Source organism: Sus scrofa, chromosome 6, assembly GCF_054392235.1.
Source record: "Sus scrofa isolate SSC_HxYL_T2T_F1_AM1 chromosome 6, Sscrofa_HxYL_maternal_Yorkshire_Landrace_v2.0, whole genome shotgun sequence".
Lineage (NCBI taxonomy): Eukaryota > Metazoa > Chordata > Mammalia > Artiodactyla > Suidae > Sus > Sus scrofa.
The window spans coordinates 55,512,790-55,529,491 of NC_139388.1; the positions used below are offsets into that span (position 1 = coordinate 55,512,790).

Below are 16,702 nucleotides of genomic sequence, written 5' to 3' on the forward strand. Positions count from 1 at the left end.
CCACTGAATGAGGCCAGGGATCGAACCCGCACCTTCATGGTTCTTAGTTGGATTGTTTCCGCTGTGCCACGAGGTGAACTCCAGCCCCACCTCACTTGCCACCCTCCCACCTGGAGTGCTCTGTGCGCGCAGCCTGGTCACTTCCTGTTCACCCGTGAAGCCTCAGACACTTGAGCAACTCCTCCCCTGACACCGGCCCCAGGTCCCAGGTCCCAGGTGTGCGATCTGCTTCCCTCTCCTCTCCCTCAGTGGGGTCTGTCCTCGGGGCTTTATTTAGATGACAAGCAGACAACGATGTCCTACCCCCAACATGTCTGGATTTTAGAGTCAGAACATCTCAGGTTGGAGTCCTGGTTCTGTCACACCAGCTGTGGGGATTAGGGAAAGCCCACGGCTTCTCCTGGCCTCAGTTTCCTCATCTGTAAAATGGGGGTGAAGCTCCCGCCCCTCAGAGAACACTGTGAGGAAACAGGGAGATGGCCCAGCGTGGGCGTGCAGGGCCCCGTACTAGCCAGGTGGCTGGATTTGGCTCCAGGCATCATAGCCAAAAGCAGCATTCTTTTATACCCCCCAAAAAACATGGGCGTGGGGTATAAAAGAATGGTTTACTCAGAGTTCCCTGGTGGCCTAGTGGTTAAGGGTCCAGCATTGTCACTGCTGGGGCACAGGTTGCATCCCTGGCCCTGCCAGGGTGGCCAAAAAAAAAGGTTTACTTTCACGTGTACAATCCATCACTGAATTTTCAGAAACAGCCAAGTGTGATGATTGAGGGGCAATTGCATAGCCCCTTATCTATCTTTAACTTGTATTTCCGGAGTTCCCGTCGTGGCTCAGTGGTTAACAAGTCCGACTAGGAACCACGAAGTTGTGGGTTCAATCCCTGGTCTCACTCAGTGGGTTAAGGATGCGGTGTTGCCGTAAGGTGAGTTGTGGTGTAGGTCACAGACACGGCTCACATCTGGCGTTGCTGTGGCTGTGGTGTAGGCCGGCAGCTGTAGCTCTGATTAGACCCCTAGCCTGGGAATCTCCATGTGCCGTGGGTGCAGCCCTAGAAAAGACAAAAAGACAAAAAAATAAAAAAAATTTGTATTTCCAATTTGATAAGGGCTCTTTTTTGAACTTTATGCCTGAATTTTTGGAAATTTAGGTTTTTTTGTTTTTCGTTTTTGTTTCGTTTCAGGCCACCCATGTGGGGGCCAACCCGAGTCCCGGCAGTGACCCGCTGCTGCAGAGACAATACTGGTCCTTAACTCACTGTGCCACAGTGGGAACTCCTTGATTTTATTTTATTTTTATTTATTTATTTATTTTTGTCTTCTTAGGGCCCCACCTGCAGTATATGGAGGTTCCCAGGCTAGAGTCACATCGGAGCTGTAGCTGCCGGCCTATGCCATAGCCACAGCAACAACGGATCTTTCACCCACTGAGCAAGCCCAGGGATGGAACCTGAGGTCTCATGGATCCTCGTCAGGATCATTAACCACTGAGCCATGACAAGAACTTTGGAACTCCTCAATTTTAGGAAAAATTTTAAACCTGCACAAAATAGACAAGAATAGTGCAATGAGTGGGGAAAAAAATTAAAAAAAAAAATAGCGCAGTGAAAAAAAAAGACAAGAAAAAAGGAAAAAAAGAAAAAAAAAAAAAAAAAAAAAGAAAAGCACAGCCAATGCCCGTGTTCTTTTTGCCATGTTTGCTTTGTGTGTCTCTCTCTCTACATAGATATTGACAGAGGGAGATTGGAAAGTGAGTCAGACGTGTGATTCCTGGCCCAAAATGTTTCAGTGTCGATTTCTCAAGAACCAGAACATTTTCCTACAATGTAGGATCTTCATAATCCCAACACCATGATCACACTCTAATTCATGTGAAGATATTAAGATTAAATCCATATTCCAATGATCCCCACTGTCCCCAGATAGGCTTTATAGCTGTGGTTCTCTTGTCTTCTTGTTTAATATCCAGTCCAGGGTCCTGGGCTGCATCCAGGTGCCAGGTCTTGCTATGGCCTGAATGTCTGTGTCCCCCCTCATTTCATATATTTAAACCCTAACCCAGAGTTCCCGTCATGCCTCAGCAGAAACGAATCTGACTAGCATCCATGAGTACGCAGGTTCAATCCCCGGCCTCACTCAGTGGGTGAAGGATCCGGCGTTGCCATCAGCTGTGGTGTAGGCCGCAAACACAACTCGGATCTGGCGTGGCTGTGGCTGTGGTGTAGGCCAGCAGCTGCGCCTCTGATTCGACCCTTAGCCTGAGAACGTCCATATGTCACAGTTGCTGCCCTAAAAAGAAAAAAGAAGGAGGCCCCAGGGAGCTTCCCGGCCCCTTCCACCATGTAAGGACACGGTGACACAGCCTGTACCTGAAAGAGTGCCACCAGAACCCAGTTGCGCCGGCGCCCTGATCTTGGGCTTCCAGCCCGAGGGGTTTTGGGTGTCCTCTGACCTGAGTTAGTTCTTCAGTGTGCCCTCGCCCTTGAGGATATGGACGTTTGCGGAGGACAGGAAAGGTGTTTTATAGAAAGTCCCACACTCTGGGCTCATGGGCCGTTTCCAGATGCGATCAGCTTCTTTGTGGCGGCGGGAACACCTCAGCAGCGATGCTGTTCCCCTCTCAGAGTCCCACATCACGGCACACGGGGCGCTGCTTCGTCCCAGTATCGGAGGCCGAGCGGGAGCCTGTGGTTAAGGTGGTGGATGAGGTCAGCTCCGGCTGCCGTAACAAGCTACCACAGACTGGGTGACTTGAACCACAGGAATTTATTGTCTCACAGTTCTGGAGGCTGGGCTCCACAATCCAGCTCTCGGCGAGGCTGGCTTCTTCTGAGGCCTCCCTCCCTGGCTTGCGGATGGCCGTCTTCTTGCCATGTCGTCACATGGTCTTTCCTCCCCGTCGGCTTTGATGTCTCTGTGTCCACATTTCCTCTTCTGATGTGGTCACGACACAGATTGAATTAGGGCCCACCCTGAGGCCTCCATAATTTACTCACCTCTTGGAGTTTCCATTGAGGTTCAGCAGGTTAAGAACCTGACTAGTAACCATTCGGGCACAGGTTTGATCCCAGGCCTTGCTCAGTGGGTGAAGGATCCAGTGTTGCCATGAGCTGTGGTGTAGGTCACAGATGTGGCTTGGATCCGACATTGCTGTGGCTGTGGTGGAGGCCGATGGCTATAGCTCTGATTCAGCCCCTAGGCTGGGAACCTCCATATGCCGCAGGCGTGGCCCTAAAATAAATAAATAAATAAAAATAAAAAGGAAATATACTCCTCGAAAGGCTCTATCTCCAAATAAAGTCACCTTCTGAGGTACCGGGTGGCTAGGGCTTCAATGTATGAATTTGAGGGGGTGCAGCTTAGCTCACAACAGGTAGTGACCAACAAGTCTCTCCATTGTGGAGTTGCCGTTCTGGTGCAGAGGAAACGAATCTGACTAGGATCCATGCAGATGTGGGTTCGATCCGTGGCCTCGCTCAGTGGGTGGAGGATCCGGCATTGCCATGAGCTGTGGTGTAGATCACAGACGCGGCTCAGATCTGACATTGCTGTGGCTGTGGGGTAGGCCGGCAGCTGTAGCTCCGATTAGACCCCTAACCTGGGAACCTCCATATGCCGCAGGTGCAGCCCTGAAAAGACAAAAAAAAAAAAAAAAAAAAAAGTCTCTTAATGGTAAAGGTGCAGCTTTCCTTTTGTAATTAGTAAATTATCTGTGGGGTGATACTATGAGGCTCGGTTTTCCCCAGCTTTTTATTTCTAAGTCTCCCCAGGCGATTTTTCTAGTATTGGGGTTTTCTCTTCTTGCTTTATTTATTTATTTATTTTTGCCATGCCTGTGTAATATGGAAGTTTCTGTTCCAGGGAGTGAACCACCCGAGACACTGCAATTACAACACTGGATCCTTAACCTGCTGTACCACAAGGGAACTCTTTTTTTTTTTTTTTTTTTTTTTTTTTTTTTTTTTTTTTTGTGGCTGAGCATGCAGCAGCTTCATGTAAGATCTCAGTTCCTAGACCAGGGATGGAACCCAGGCTGAAGTCGAAATCACCAAGTCCTAGCCGCTAGGCCACCAGGGAACTCCCCATTGTGTTAGTTTTGATTTCAGAGAGTTAGAACAGTAAATGGCCAACATTGTATCCCCATCTTTCAGAGAACGAAACCGAGGCTCAGAGAGGGTAAGTTACTTGCTCAGGTGTACACAGCAATTTTATTCTAGTTATTACTGCCATTTACTAGGTGGTCCTGTGTGCCAGGTACTTAATAAGACCTATTTTACAGATAAGGATGGCATGAGCAGAGAGCTTCATCACGCAGGTGGCCAGTGGTAGACCTTGGATTTGGCACCAGATCTAACGGACTCCAAGGCGTAATGTCTTCTCCACACACAACCTCATGTGACATCTCAGAGATGAAAACCTTTCAGCCTTACACTCTTCATAACTCCTAAAACTGTTGACTCTGAATTTTCACAATCTCCTGAGGTTACAGCTGTTTAAATGAATGGTTTTAATCCTGTAGGACTCAATGAAATTTATAGACAATATCACCTACCTCTACTCATCATCAGCCCAGACCAGGGATGGAACATCCGTAATGCCCCAACTTTATTCATTTATTTATTTATTTACTTACTTATTTGGCCACACCTGCAGCATGCAGAAGTTCCCACACTAGGGCTGGAACCCACACCACAGCAGTGACAACACCGGATCCTTAACTGCCAGGCAGCCAGGGAACTCCTTTATAATGCCCCAACTTTAGTATGAAGGATAAATAAAAGGAAACGATAATAGCCTATATACACACATTTATTTCAGTGTGTAAACTCTTGAGTGCAGCCTCAGGGAAATGTAAACAAAGTAGCAGTTGCTTTTGACTTTGTTAATACTGCAGCCATGAACACAGCCTGACCCAGCCCGGTGGACATGGTGACGTAACAAGCACATATCCAGGGTTACTATCGGTGACAGGATTTTCCAAAGTGAACAATTTTCAGTCTGAACAAAATGTAGTCTTCTCTCAGTTAGCGTGATGATTGCCAGGCCTTGAAAATTCAGTGCATTTGAAAGTTACAGGAGGGAGTTCCCTGGTGACCTCGCAGTAAAGGATCCTACTGCTGTGGTATGAGTTTGATCCCTGGCCCAGGAACTTCCATATGCCGAAGGTGTGGCAAAAAAAAAAAAAAAAAAAAAGTTATGGGGAAAAATTTTGTTTTTTGGGTTTTTTTTTTTTTTTTTTTTGGTCTTTTTGCCTTTTCTAGAGCTGCACCTGCAGCATGTGGAGGTTCCCAGGCTAGGGGTCTAATCGGAGCTATAGCTGTCAGCCTATGCCACAGCCACAGCAACACGGGATCCGAGCCACATCTGCCACCTACACCACAGCTCACGGCAATGCCAGATCCTTAACCCACTGAGCAAGGCCAGGGACTGAACCCACAACCTCATGGTTCCTAGTCAGATTCATTAACCACTGAGCCACAACTCCTTCTCTGCATTTTTTATCTAATTTTTTTTTTTTTTTATGACTGCGCTCACAGCATGTGGAAGTTCCCAGGCCAGGGACTGAATCTGAGCCACAGCTGCTACCTATGCCACAGCTGTGGCAACGCTGTATCCTTTTAACCCACTGTGCTGAGATGAGGATCAAACCCGTGTCTCTGCAGTGACCTGAGCCACTGCAGTTGGACTCTTAACCCACTGCACCTCGGCAGGAACTCCACTTTGCCTCTTTCTTTTGTTCCTTTCTCGGCCGACCCATGGCATACAGAGATCCTGAGCCAGAGTTCAGATCTGAGCTGCAGTTATGACCTACACCGCAGCTGTCTTTTTAGCCCACTGTGCTGGGCCAAGAATAGAACCTGCATCCCTGTGCTGCAGAGACGCCACCCATCCCATCGGTGGAGAAACTCCCACTTTGCGTTTTTTTAAAAATTGAGTTATATTTGGGAATTCCCATTGTGGCTTAGTGGAAATGAATCTGACTAATATCCATGAGGATGCCAGTTCAATCCTGGCCTCACTCAGTGGGTTGGGGAGCCAAGTGTTGCTGTGAGCTGTGATGTAGTTTGCAAATGCAGTTTGGATCCTGCGATGCTGTGGCTATGGCACAGGCTGGCAGCTGCAGCTCCAGTTCAACCCCTAGCCTGGGAACTTCCTGGGAACTTTTAGGGTGCAGCCCTAAAAAACAAAACAAAAAAATGGAGTTACATGTGCTGAAATCTTAAGTGTATATAGCTCTAGGAATTCTGACAAATGTACATACTGTGTAACTACCAGCCAGGTCAAAATACATTATTTTGTTGTCTTTTAACCCAAAATATGACACTCATCTTTTTTTTTTTTTCCTTCAGTCACATCTGCAGCATGCAGAAGTTCCCAGGGATTGAACCCCTGCCACAGCAGTGACCCAAGCCTATGCAGTGACAAGTCAGATCCCTAATCTACTAGGCCACCAGGGAACTCCGACACCTTTTTTTTTTTTCTTTAGGCCCACACCCTCAGCATATGGAAGTTCCCAGGCTAGGGGTCTAGTCAGAGCTACAGCCGCTGGCCTATACCAGTGCAGGATCTCAGCCATGTCTGAGACCTGCACTGCGCAGCTCACAGCAACACCAGATCCTTAACCCACTGAGCGGGGCCAGGGGTCGAACCCGAGTCCTCATGGATACTAGTTAGGTTCTTATACTACTGAGCCACAAGGGGAGCTCCAACACTGATATTTTTGACTGGGTGGCCCGCAGTTTGGGCTTGTCTGATGTTTTCTCATGATTAGATTCAGGTGTTAAGCCTTCGGAGGGGCTGTCATAGAAGTCCTAGAAGGGGATGCCTGTGTTATTTTGGCCCCATGTTGGTGACACTGACCTTGACCACCTGGTCCAGGTGGTATCTATCAGGTCTCTCCATATTAGCATGTTACATGAGGGCCACACTTGGGGACTGTGCGTGTAACCAGTTTTGTAAAAGTCGAGTGGCCAATGAAAGTATGTCTGTGGGGCAGCTTTCACTTTATGAGGCCCCTAGGATGGAAGCCTCCCGTTTAGGATCTCAGAGGGATCTTAGGAGTTCCCACCGTGGCACAGCGGAAACGAATCTGACTAGGAACCATGAGGTTGTGGGTTCGACCCCTGGCCTCAGTGGGTTAAGGAACCGGTGTTGCCATGAACTGTGGTGTAGGTCGCAGACAGGGCTCGGATCCTGCGTTGCTGTGGCTGTGGTGTAGGCTGGCAGCCTCCGATTCCACCCCTAGCCTGGGAACGTCCATATGCAGCAGGTGTGGCCCTAAAAAGCAAAAAAAAAGTGGGGGGAGATCTTAAATCAACACTCGGCCATCAATGGGGGGAGAGGGGAGAGCATTGGGAAGCTAGCAGGGGCCCAGGGCATGGGGATGCGTGCAGGTGTCTGCAGTGGGACTCTAAGAGCACCTGTCTTCCTGCAGCTCCGGGACTGTGGAGGGCTGCGGGAGGTGGAGGTGACTGCGTGCCTGGTGTGGAAGGACTGGCCTCACCGAGTTCACCCCCACAGCCTGGTGGGCAAGGACTGCACGGACGGCGTCTGCAGGGTGCGGCTGCGGCCTCATGTCAGCCCCCGGCACAGGTACCTGACCCCTGACCCCTGACCCTTGCTCATGGAGATTTTGAGGGGCTGAGGACCACCCTGGAAAGCCTTAGGGCCAGGGGCAGCTTCGCCAGCCCCTGCATTTCCTAGATGGGGAGACCGAGGCCTGGGGGCAGTGGAGGGTCCTCCCTAGGCCTTCAGCCCTGCTGCGCACACATTCCTGTGCATTACATTTATGCCCATTTTGTAGAGGAGGAAACTGAGGCTCGGGAAGGTGAAGGAGCCCAGAGGGCCATGGCACAGCTGGGATTTGGTTCCAGACCTGATGTCATGCAAGACCCATTCTTTCTTTTGCTTTACGAATTATATGTTTTTAATGAATAAAAAATTAAAAGGTGTGCAGTGAAAAATATTTTTCCTGGAGTTCCCGTCATGGCGCAGCAGAAACGAATTCGACTAGGAAGCATGAGTTTGCAAGTTCGATCCCTGGACTCGCTCAGTGGGTTTGGGATCCGGCGTTGCCGTGAGATGTGGTGTAGGTCACAGACGCGGCTCAGATATGGCCTTGCTGTAGCTGTGGTGTAGGCTGGCAACTGCAGCTCCAATTAGACCCCTAGCCTGGGAGCCTCCACATGCTGCAGGTGCAGCCCTAAAAAGACAAAAAAAAAAAAAAAAAAAAAAAAAAAAGTAAAAGACATTTCCTTCCATCTTTGGTTCTCCAGCCACCAGTGCCCCTTCCTGGAGGCAACTGAAGATATGCTGTACGTATATTTTTTTTCCTTCCTTTGTAAATGGTTACAGGCATATGCACCTTGCTTTTCTTTTTTTGTGTAGTTGGAATTTTTTTTTTTAGCCACACCCGCAGCATGTGAAAGTTCCTGGGCCTGGGATTGGTCCTGCGTCATAGCAGTGACAACACCAGATCCTTAACCTGCTGTGCCACCAGGGAACTCGTGGACCTTGCTTTTATGGTCCAGTACATTGTAGAGGTCATTTCTTTCATTATTTTTTCTTTTCTTTTTCGCTTTTTGGGGCCACACCCGCGGCATATGGAAGTTCCCAGGCTAAGGGTTGAATAGGAGCTGTAGCCGCCAGCCTACACCACAGCCACAGCAATGCAGGATCCCAGCCATGTCTGCAACCTACACCACAGCTTCCAGTAATGCCAGCTCCTTAACCCACTGAGTGAGGCCATGCTTCCTCATGGTTACTAGTCAGATTTGTTTCTGACGAGCCACGACAGGAAACAAATTAGAGGTCATTTCTATCAATACACTTAGAGTCGTCCTATCCTTTTTATTGCCTGCATAGTATTCCAGTACACAGATGTACACAATTAATTGAATAAGTTTTTGTTAATGGGCATCCACAATGCTTCCAATCTCTTGGTGGTCTATTACTAACTGTGCTGCAATGAATAGCTTCACATATATACCCTTTCTTCTCTAAGGTGAATTCCTAGAAATGAAATTGCTGGCCCTAAGTCTGTGCATTGATACTTTCAGTGATTCATAATTTAGTGAAAATGTCATCTCCCTGAGAGCAGGGATTTCGCCTCTTTTGTTCCCTGCTGTCTTCCCCAGCACCTAGCACAGTCCCTGGCACACAGTAGGTGCTCAGGAAACACTGGTGGAATGAATGAATACTGCCATGTTTTTCTCCAATATGTGATTGCTGGGGCAGTACAGTCCCACCAGCAACAGGTGAGAGTGTCTGATTCTCCACAACCTCGAGAGCAAAGGGTATTATCAAACTTTTTTTTTTTTTTTTTTGCTTTTAAGGGTTGTACATGAGGTATATGGATTCCAGGCTAGGGGGTGAATTGGAGTTTCTCCTGCTGGCCTATGCCGCAGCCACAGCAATGCCAGTTCCAAGCCACGTTTGTGACCTACACCACAATTCACAGCAATGATGGATCCTTAACCCACTGAGCAAAGCCAGGGATCCAACCCACAGCCACATGGATACTAATAGGGTTTGTAACCCATTGAGCCACAATGGGGACTCCCTCAAACATTTTGATCTTTGCTGTTTTGGTGAGTTTTTAAAAATCCGCATTACATTGGTGTCTGACTTGTAACTTTCTAATTATAAATGAGGTCAACCAGTGTTTTCATGTGGTAAAGATAAGATGTGTTCCCAGATTCTCTCAAGAATCCTCGACATCTGGAGTTCCTGTTGTGGTGCAGTAGAAATGAACCCAACTAGGAACCATGAGGTTTCGGGTTCGATCCCTGGCCTCACTCAGTGGGTTAAGGATCCGGCGTTGCAATGAGCTGTGGTGTAGATCACAGATGTGGCTTGGATCTGACGTTGCAGTGGCTGTGGTGTAGGCCGGCAGCTGTAGCTCTGATTCAACCCCTAGCCTGGGAATCTCCATATGCTGCGGGTGTGGCCATAAAAAGCAAAAAAAAAAAAAAAAAAAAAAAAAGAAAGAAAGAAAGAAAGAAAATTCCTCTACATCCCTGAAGAGTTTGAACCCCAGTCCCCTCCCACTGCTGAGACCCCTGGGCCTGGGGGCTTCAGCCTCTGAGACGAGTCCCAGGCAGCATCTTCCTGTGGGTTAGGGCGCCCCCTGCCCCTTCAGGAGGACCTGCCTTCACATCTCCTCCCCTCCGCTCAGCTTTAACAACCTGGGCATCCAGTGCGTGAGGAAGAAGGAGATCGAGGCCGCCATCGAGCGGAAGATTCAGCTGGGCATCGACCCCTACAACGGTGAGTCCCCACGCCTAGCCTCGCCATCACATCCTCCCAGACCCCTGGCCTCCTCGCCGTCTCCAGCATCCGCCATCGCCCCAGCCCCGTCCCTTCCCTGCCCCCATCCCCGCCCAGGGTCTCCAACCACCGCGCTCAGCCTTCCCTCTGTGTCACAGCTGGGTCCTTGAAGAACCATCAGGAGGTGGACATGAATGTCGTGAGGATCTGCTTCCAGGCCTCGTACAGGGACCCACAAGGACAGATGCGCCGGATGGACCCTGTGCTCTCTGAGCCCGTCTACGACAAGAGTGAGTCAAGGATGCTATGTCCGTTAGGATTGTCCTTGGCCGCAGGTACCAAAAAGCCCCACATACAATGGCCTGAACAAACAGGGGCTTGCTTTCTTCCTCTCTTTCTTTCCTTCCTTCTTTCCTTCTTCCTCTCTCTCTCTCTCTCTTTCTTTCTTTCTCTCTCTCTTTCTCTCTCTCTCTTTCTTTCTTTCTTCCTTCCTTCTTTTCTCACTTACCAAGTCCATTCCTACTGACTCAGGTGCTCAGCTGTATCAGCACACTGGTGCAGCAGCTCTGATTCTCTTGGCCTTTCCCTCATTGTCATGAGCTGGCTGCCACAGCTCCAGACATTGTGTCTGTGTTCAAGGCATGATGGGCCATATCATCCTGTGTACTGTGCAGGCTGTACACTGCCCAGTTCTAGAGGTTAGTGTTTACTGTGTAGCCCAAAGAAACAGGGCCTTCTAGTCTTGTAGAATACGCAACCAGTACAACTATACTAGGCGACCCTTGGGAAGAGGCAGCACGAGTAATAATATCTCTTTGCTTTGTTTTTTTTTTTTTTTTTTTTTAGGGCCACACCTGCAGCATATGGAAGTTCTCAGGCTAGGGGTCCAGTCAGAGCTACAGCTGTAGGCTGACACTACAGCCACAGCAACTCAGGATCCAAGCTGCATCTGCAACCTACCCCACAGCTCATGACAACGCGAGATCCTTAATCCGCTGAGCAAGGCCAGGGATCGAACCCACAACCTCATGGTTCCTAGTTGGGTTCGTTAACCACTGAGCCAGGATGGGAACTCCTATAGCTCTCTGTTTTATAGAGAAAATAATATATGCCTCAGAATCGCCCTGGTAGATGTCTGCTTATGTGTTATTGGCCAGAACTTGGCCTCATGGCCACCCCTAGTTGCAAGGGAGTCTGGGAAAGCAAGTATATAAGTTTTTTTATTTCCATCCTCTTTACAGGGGTATAGGCATGAAAGAGGTGATATAGGAATGGCTGTTAGATTTTTAGCTGGCCTGCAGTGACTGCCACAAGCATCAAAATGGGGAAGGAATTAATTGAGTAAGGACTTTTATGGATGCAAGAGATTGAATCAAATAAGGAAAAGAGGAAGAATTTATTTGTTCTATTAACTAAAAATATCCAGAGGTAGCACGGTGCTTCAGGTCTGGCTGTATCCAGGTTCTCTGTGGTATCATTAGGGGTCTCTTTCCATCTGTCAGTCATACTTCTTCCACATTAAAGTCACTCTTGGCAGGGCCCTCTCATGTGACGCAAGATAACCGTGTGCAGCTCTAGTCTGACATTCTACCAGCTTAACACTTACTGCCCCACTCCCAAAGAGAAATTCTTTTACCCAACATTTTTGCTCAGAGTCCTAGGGCTGTCTCTCATTGGCCTAGATTTGGTCACGTGCTCCTCTTTGACCAATCAGCTGTGGCCAGAGGAGGCGATGCTCTGATTGGCCAGGTCTAGGTCTAGGGCACATGATCATTTTTGAGCTGGGAGCAGGCTCAGCCCTACCCAATCCCCATGACTGATGCGGAGGGTGGTCCCTTGAAGGAAAATTGGAGGGATGTTGACAGAAGAAGGGCCAGGACTGCTGGACAGGCAAAATAAAATTGTGTCCACTACAAGTTTCAGGCCATTTGCCCTCATCCCTGACTCCTGACCCCACCAACCCCTCCCTGAAGTCTGAGGGTCTCCCTTTCAGTCAGACACTCAGCAGACCTCAGCACGCAGGATTCATGATTGTCCATTAACCCCTTCCTGCCTGAGCATCTTCTTCTTCCATCTGGACTACAGGTTCCAGAAGGATCAGGCACCCTCACCCTGGCTTCTCTATTTCCCACCACTCCACAGCCCAGGGTGGTGAGGGTTTGATGACTGAATTCTTGTTTTTTCTCATGCACCTCTTCCTCTCCTCTTTCCCAGAGTCCACAAACACATCAGAGCTGCGGATCTGCCGAATCAACAAGGAGAGCGGGCCATGCACGGGTGGTGAGGAGCTCTACCTGCTGTGTGACAAGGTGCAGAAAGGTGAGGCGCCTGGGGCAGCGAGGAGTCTGGCGCTTGCAGGGGTAGCCGCGGAGCCCAGAAGGGTGAGAGCGCGAGAAAGAGCTGCTTAACCAGGAGAGCCGAGTAGAAGGGTCCAGAACTCTGGTTTTAGAGTCAGACAGAAACAGCTGATTGATTCATTCAGTCACTGAGTCCCTCCCTCACTCACCCGCTCATGCGTGGACAGAGAGGGAGGCCTGTTTGTGCTGGGCCATACTGGGTGCCGGGTGGTCCTCGCCAGCACCAGCTCCGGGGACTCAAAATCATGGAGGTGCATAAATAAATGCTTTGTGACAGTTATAATAAGGTCTATGGATGGAGAAAACAGGGGACATTTCCACTTGCCTCACATCTGTTCAAATGTCCCTTCCTCAGATAGGGTTTTAAAAAAACCCCACGCAGGATGGTGTGGCTGGGGAGAACTCTGCATTTATCATGTATATCTTTTCTCTATCCTTTGCATCTTCTGTCATGTGACTCTACTATAAATAACATCGGTAGCTACAGCAAAGCTAACATTTCTCCCGCTCTTATTATATTGCCAAGCTCTGTCATAAGCACGTCCTTATACATCATTTATCCAATCATCTAACTGCCTAATGGTTCTCTGAGGTCCATTCTGTTATCTCCCTTGTACAGATGAGGAAACCGAGGCACAGAAAGGTTAAGTAACTTGCTCACGGTCACATGGCTGGGCAGGTAGAGACAGGATTTGAATCCAGACGGTCTGTGCTTGTAATCATTCTTCTGGGAAGAAGAGTGACGATAAGAGTTGGGAGTTCCCTCATGGCTCCATGGGTTAAGGATCTGGTGTTGTCACTGCTGTGGCTCTGGTTACCACTGTGGCATGGGTTCAATCTCTGGCTTCGGAAATTCCACATGCCATGGGTGAGGCCAAAAATTTAAGAATAAATAAAAATTTGATGGAGTTCCTGTCATGGTGCAGCGGAAACAAAGCCGACTAGGAGCCATGAGGTTGCGGGTTCAATCCCTGGCCCTGCTCAGTGGGTTAAGGATCCGGTGTTGCTATGAGTTGTGGTGTAGGTCACAGATGCAGCTCGGATCCTACGTTGCTGTCTGTAGCTGTGGTGTAGCTCTGATTGGACCCCTAGCCTGGGAACCTTCGTATATGGCCCTAAAAAGCAAAAAAAAAAAAAAGTAAAAGAGAGTTGAAAACATTCAGGAAGATGGTGAAAAAGTAGTATTTGGAGACGGATGATGCTGAGAAAGGGGATGGAAGGGGCCTGAAGCGCAGTTTTACTTAGTGGGGCCACAGAGGCCCACTCTCAGGAGATGACACTGGAACCACAAGGAATCTCTGTGGCCATTGAGGAAGAGGATTCTGGCAGAGGAGGAGCAAGTGCAAAGGCCCTGAGGTAGGAGCAGGTCTAGTTGTTGGAGGAATAAGGAGGCCAATGGGCCAGAGGGCAGCGGGAGGGGAGGAGAGGGGAGAATGTGCCAGGTCCCCTCACAACCCCTTCTCAGGCTGTATGACTGCACAGTTATTGTCTATCGCCACCCACCTACCCCCACTACTGGGTTGTCAGGGCAGGACCTGGGGGTGTCCTGGTGAACAGCTCTGTCCCCAGAACCACCCAGTCCAGAGCCAAGCACACATAAGGTTCTCAGGGGGACAATTTTTTTTTTTTTTTTTTTGCCACAAAGTTTGCTCTTAAAAACAAACAAGGAGTTCCCACTGTGGCTCAGCAGGTTCAGAACCCCACATAGAGTCCATGAGGGTGTGGATTCAATTCCTGGCCTCACTCGATAGCTTAAGAATCCAGCTTTGGTGGCTCAGCAGTTAACAAACTCGACTAGCATCCATGTGGACACAGGTTTGATTCCTGGCCTCGATCAGTGGGTTAAGGATCTGGCATTGCCGTGAGCTGTGGTGTAGGTCACAGACGCGGCTTGGATCCCACGTTGCTGTGGCTGTGGCATAGGCCGGCAGCTGTGGCTCCAATTAGACCCCTAGCCTGGGAACCTCCATATGCTGCGGGTGCAGCCCTAAAAAGACACACACAAAAAAAGTTCCAGCTTTGCCATGAGCTACAGTATAGATAGTAGATGCAGCTTGGATCCAGCATTGCTGTGGCTGTGGTGTAGGCCGACAGCTACAGCTCAGATTCGACCCCTAACCTGAGAACTTCCACATGGCATGGGCTCAGCCCTAAAAAGCAAAAAAAGAAAAAGAAAAAAAAGAGTGTACAATTCAGCAGCAATTACTACATTCACAGTGTTGTGCAAACAGTACACTCTCATTCCAGAGCATTTTCAGCACCCCCAAAAGAAACCTGGTCCCTGTGTAGGCAGTCACACCTGAGTCCCCTCTCTTCCAGCCCCTGGCAACCACTGTTCTATTTCCTGTCTCTATGGATTAGCCTATTCTAGACAGTTTATTTTATTTTATTTTATTTATTTTTGTCTTTTTAGGGCCGCACCCGTGGCATATGGAGGTTCCCAGGCTAGGGGTCTAATTGGAGCCACAGCTGCTGGCCTACGCCACAGCCACAGCAACATGGGATCCAGGCCGCACCTGTGACCTACACACAGCAACACCCAACCTTAACCCACTGATTGAGGCCAGGGATTGAACCCGCAACCTCATAGTTCCTAGTCGGATTCGTTTCCACTGCACCATGATGGGAACTCCAATTCCGGACATTTTACACTAGTAGAATTGTACACTATGTGGTCTTTTGTGTCTGGATTCTTCTACTATCCGCTGCACCGCGGGGGCCGCCTTCATTTCGCAGTGTCACAAGGCTTCCTCCACGCCGTGGCAGCCAGCAGAGCCTTCTTCCCGTTTATGGCGAATACTCCATGGTATGGCTCTGTCCCATTTGATGAGCATTTGGGTCATTTCCACCTTTTGGTTGTTATGGATATTTTTATGAACATTCATGGATAAGTTTGAACACCTCTTTTCCAATCCTTTTGGATAGGTAGCCAGGAGTGGAAGGGCCTTATGACATTTTGAATGAATGAGAACCCGGTTATTAGGTGGCTGCTCTCTGCTGGGCTCTGTGCTAGGCAGTTCTGGGGCACGGCGGTGAGAGACAAGCCCAGGCTCTCAGGTCAGCGGGAGGTAGGGAAAGAAATACAGTTGCAAACGTGAGTAGTGGTAAGAGGGAAGAAAAAGAAGTACTGAGATGGAACAACAGGAAGATCAGACATGGTCTGGGTATCTGGGAAGGCTTCCCAGAGGAGGCGATATTTAAGCTGAGATCTGAGGAATGCCAAAGAGATTGTTAGGAGCCCGGGGTTTGGGATGAGGGCCGCAAAACGCTTCCTGCCCGGGGTGAATGCCTAGAGGTAGACGTGAGTCCTGTTCCATCCTTCAGTCCCTGGCTGATCTCCGGCAGGTGGCTTTACCACCTGAGCCTCTGTTTCTTCATCCCTAAAATAAGCTGGTGTAAGGATGGCATAGGATCCAGCTACCCAGGAACCATACCACAACGCGTTAGCGTTTACTGAGGATTTACTGAGTGCCAGACCTGGAGCTGGTATTTTGCAGAATGGTGACAGATACCATCATACTTCACGTGGACGGAGCGCCTCTTAGGTTAAGCCCTCTCGTAAGCCCTTTTCTTGGCGTGAAAAATTTAATCCTCCTAACAACGCCTGTGAGGTGAGTTCTAGGACTTTCCCCTTTAAGATGAGGAAACAGAGATTTCAGGAACTTCTCCAAGCCCCAGTTGTGGGTGGTGAAGATCTATTGTCTATGTGGATTCCTATCTTGCTCACTGTGTGACCTTGGACAGGTGACTTTACCTCTCTGTGCCTTTGCTTTCTCCTCAATATAATGGGCTTCCTAAAGTCCATTATAAAGCTTTCTCATAGGTGTTGTCTCTTAGAGGCCATCTGTGTGTGTTCAACCCAGCTAAAGCCTCAGTGTATACAGTTAGTGTGATGGGAAGAGCGCAATAGGACAAGAAAGAGAAATAGCAGGCAGAATAGCACACTGGATCCTGACTATTCCACCACCAGTGTGTGACCTTAGGTAAGTCTTTTAAACTTTCCAAGGATCAGTTTCACCATCTATAAAGTTGGTGTATAGAAAAGAGTTAACTTAGCAAGTCTGAGCCTGGTTTTGCTCT

The 16,702-nt window shown here is 48.9% G+C and overlaps 1 protein-coding gene across 1 annotated transcript in view; it reads left to right on the plus strand.

Annotated features, from left to right (window-relative positions):
* RELB (RELB proto-oncogene, NF-kB subunit) overlaps window positions 1-16,702 on the plus strand; it is a 35,640-nt gene that overhangs the window by 11,673 nt on the left and 7,265 nt on the right. Inside the window, exons 4-7 of the mRNA XM_084961204.1 lie at window positions 7,432-7,589; window positions 10,174-10,265; window positions 10,424-10,555; window positions 12,480-12,584. Of these exons, the coding sequence (XP_084817330.1) occupies window positions 7,432-7,589; window positions 10,174-10,265; window positions 10,424-10,555; window positions 12,480-12,584 (487 nt within the window). The remainder of the gene's footprint in view (window positions 1-7,431; window positions 7,590-10,173; window positions 10,266-10,423; window positions 10,556-12,479; window positions 12,585-16,702) is intronic.